Source organism: Eptesicus fuscus, chromosome 20 (genome assembly GCF_027574615.1).
Source record: "Eptesicus fuscus isolate TK198812 chromosome 20, DD_ASM_mEF_20220401, whole genome shotgun sequence".
Classification (NCBI taxonomy): domain Eukaryota; kingdom Metazoa; phylum Chordata; class Mammalia; order Chiroptera; family Vespertilionidae; genus Eptesicus; species Eptesicus fuscus.
The window spans coordinates 15,125,129-15,129,017 of NC_072492.1; the positions used below are offsets into that span (position 1 = coordinate 15,125,129).

Below are 3,889 nucleotides of genomic sequence, written 5' to 3' on the forward strand. Positions count from 1 at the left end.
CAGATATGCTTTTTAAAGAAGTGACTTAGCTAGAAGGTAAACAGTAATAATGTGTAGTGGTAGCTGAGATCTATCTATCTATCTATCATCTATCTATCTAGAGACAGAGAGCTAGAGAGAGAGAGAGAGAGAGAGAGCTAGAGACAGGGAGACAAAGGAGAGTGAGGGGAAGGGGAGAGAGAGACCCTTTTGAGATGGAGTTTTTTTTTTGTTTGTTTTTTTTTTACAAAGAATTTATTTCAGCAGCCAGTATTTGAGTCAAGTCTTCATATACTTGGCCATGTGGAGTTGGAAGGAAGCCATTGCAGGTAGAGAAAACAGTATGAGTAAAAAGGTAAAAACATCACGGGGTCGTAATCTAATGCTTACGTTAAAATAGACCCAAAAGGGAAAATGAAAAGTAGTTAATTACTCTTTAATATATGTAAAGAGCTGTTATTCATCTATTGATTTGTCTATTTGCAAAGCATTTATCAATTATCAGTTTCATAAATGGTGATTACCCCTGAGAAGGATCCCCCCTCCCAATCTCACCAACTATGTACCTTAGAATTTTAAGACTATTTTGGAGTTCACTGCATCCAACTTTTTATCCATGTGAGCTCAGGTCCTCATCACACTTTCCCTTTGGTTACAGTCACCAGACTCCATCCTCTGATGCCAGTGTGTTCTCTGCCAGGGAATAACATCACTCTTAGTGAAGCTCTAGCTCTGCTTTTTCCATGGGCAGTAAAGGCACATAAATATATTTTGACCAGGAGTTTATTATACAAGCTGAAGAAATTAGCTCCATCTGGCTCTACATATGTGCTTGCTTCATGTGGGGACCTCTCCTTAGAGCTATTGGTCAATGGATCATGCCCAGGGCAAGGACAAGTGGAGACTAGTGGCCTCCACTAGCAGCAACCACCTAGGATTGCCCCTAGCAGCAACCACCCGGTAGGTTATGTTGCAATTTTTATTTCCGAGGCAGGTATCGGATACTATAAAAACAAATAGTTTAAAATTAAGCTGTTATTCAAAGTCTAGAGTAAGAGCTTAATTAACAACAACAACACTGGAAATTTATTGACTAAGGGATTTTGAATTTATATTTCAGAGTATGTCTCCCACCTTGGGATAATGTACTTGACTAGAGTGTCTGACGTCCACAATCATGGGGTTCGTCTCCTTGATTCTTGCCATATCTTTGCTTCATCTTCACTATTTCTAAAATCCTTGAAACTAGGTTATATTTTAAAATACCATCTAGTTTTATTGGAAATATCATTAAATTTTTATTTTGAAATCTGCTTATTGGTTTGGACTAATCCCTCAGAGTAAAATGGGGAAATTCCATCTTAATCTTACTACATTCAAAGATGAAGTCTGCTTTTATCTTAATGTATTTTCCCAAGTATTCTGGCCCTTTCAATTAAGAGAGTATGAGCCCTAACCAGTTTGGCTCAGCGTCGGCCTGCAGACTGAAAGGTCTCAGGTTCGATTCTGGTCAAGGGCATGTACCTTGGTTTCAGGCACAACCCCGTAGTGAGTGTGCAAGAGGCAGCTGAATCCATGTTTCTCTCTCACCAATGTTTCTAACTCTCTATCCCTCTCCTTTCCTCTCTGTAAAAAATCAATAAAATATATTTTTTAAAAATAAAGAGAGTAAGGGAGGGACAGCTGATGGGGGTTTGGGGCATCTCAGCTGAGAGTAGGATAGAGGCTGTGAGGTGATGGGAGGTCAGTGAGTGAGGTAGTGGGGAGTGTGAAATCATCAGCTGGAGCACTGGGAACTTATCAGGGAGTTGTGAACATAGGTCCTTCAAAACATTTATGTTGAGTAAATACATTAGGTGGACTGATGCTTCCACACCTGGGACATTTCCTCACAGGACTCATGGATCCAGAAGCTGCAACCAATGGGACTGCTGTTACTGAGTTCATTCTGCTGGGCCTCCTTGAAACAGAGAAGTTGCAATCTCTGGTCTTTGTACTTTTCCTCTTTGCCTACCTGCTCACAGTTGGGGGAAACCTTAGCATCCTGGCTGCCATCTTGGTGGAGCCCAAACTCCACACCCCCATGTACTTCTTCCTGGGGAACCTATCAGTGCTGGACGTTGGGTGCATCACTGTCACTATTCCATCAATGTTGGGTCGCCTCTTGTCCCACAAGCGTGCAGTTCCCTATGGAGCCTGCCTCACACAGCTTTTCTTCTTCCATCAGTTGGCTGGTGTGGACTGCTTCCTGTTGACAGCCATGGCCTATGACCGATTCCTAGCCATCTGCCGGCCCCTCACCTACAGCACCCTCATGAGTCATTCAGTCCAGTGGATATTGGTGGCTGTGTCCTGGGCCTGTGCCCTCACCAATGCGCTGATCCACACTATTGCCCTAACTACACTCAACTTCTGTGGTCCCAATGAGGTCAATCACTTCTACTGTGACCTGCCACAGCTCTTCCAGCTCTCTTGCTCTAGTACCCAACTCAATGAGCTGCTGCTCTTTGGTCTGGGTTTCCTTATGACAGGTCTACCTGTGATTCTCATCATCACCTCCTACATCCATGTGGCAGCTGCAGTTCTACAAATCCGCTCAGTGGAGGGCAGGAAGAAAGCCTTCTTCACATGTGGCTCCCATCTCACTGTGGTTTGCCTCTTCTATGGTACTGGTATCTTCAACTACATGCGTCTGGGTACAGAGGAGGCTTCAGACAAGGATAAAGGGGTTGGGATTTTCAACACAGTTATCAACCCCATGCTGAACCCACTTATCTACAGCCTCCGGAACCCTGATGTTCAGGGTGCCCTGTGGCGGGTCCTTGTAGGGAGGCGGTTGCTGACCTGAGGGGTGACAGGGTCTCTCCTTTTCTGCCTTTTTTTGGGTTTAGGAAAATTCCCCATGAAGTCAGTAACTAGAGAAATGATTATGAACCATTCATTTATAGATCCTCATGTTGAAAAATTTTGTGTGATGTGTTTGTCCTGCAAAGAAACCCTGCATAATTTATTCATACAATAAACATTTATTGAATTGCTTCTATGATCCAAACGCTCTTCTAGGGTATTGGTGAACAAAATAGACAAAGTATGTACACTCATGCAACTCATATTCTAATGAAGGGAGAAAAAAAGAAATGAAATAAATAAGCATCATATATGATAGATCACGTAGTGATACATACTATAGAGAAAGACAAGTAGATAAGGGGACATGAGGTTAGGATCTGCAAAGCCAGTGTCCCTGGCAAGTTGTTACTTTGTTTCTGGCTATGCTCACTTTCCAGGTAGAGTTGAAGCCTTGGAAGCCAGGTAGTTCTGGGCAGCAAGGAAGGATTATTTGCTTAATCACTCCTTAATCACCTTAATATCACTGTGAAGTCTTCTTGTGGGAAATGTGAGGTTCCTTCTAGAAAAGAGTGCAGAAAGCTGTTTAAAACCAGTGCCAAGGAATATCCTATTCTACTGTTCACCTTTCACCTCCAAGAACATCAGTTCCTTCTTTTTACTAACATAGAAATCCCATAGGATGTATAGGGGACAGGTAGGGCCTGGAGAGGGAAATAGCCTATTAAATAAAAGCTACATTAACGCATAAATGACATATCTTCAGGTCAGAAAAGGTATGCTTCATCTCCACCCTCTGCCGTATTTTTCTCTCTTATTGAGTCATCTTCCTCACATATATGGTAAAGCCTTTGAAAGAGTAAGCATTTACGCTCCAACCAGATACCAAGACTTTTCAATGTAGAATGTCCAACACAACCTTCTCCTCCAAAGTCTTACTTTTCTCTCCCAAACCTCCTAGTTCAGAAAATATCCACGATATAGTCCCTGGAGTGATGCTTCTTTCTGAATGTACTTTCAGGAGTAGTACAAAAGTGCAGTTCCAGCCAGAGAATTTCCTCTT

General features: G+C 42.5%; 1 protein-coding gene across 1 annotated transcript; it reads left to right on the forward strand.

Annotated features, from left to right (window-relative positions):
* Nucleotides 1-1,879: 1,879 nt before the first annotated feature.
* Nucleotides 1,880-2,827, forward strand: LOC103304431 (olfactory receptor 3A2-like). Its single transcript, XM_008161329.2, has one exon. It carries the CDS (start codon nt 1,880-1,882, stop codon nt 2,825-2,827), a length of 948 nt encoding a protein of 315 aa, XP_008159551.1.
* Nucleotides 2,828-3,889: the final 1,062 nt, after the last annotated feature.

What these genes read in the sequence shown, in the direction of transcription:
- LOC103304431 (XM_008161329.2), top strand. Translation starts at nt 1,880, where the DNA reads ATGGATCCAGAAGCTGCAACCAATGGGACTGCTGTTACTGAGTTCATT.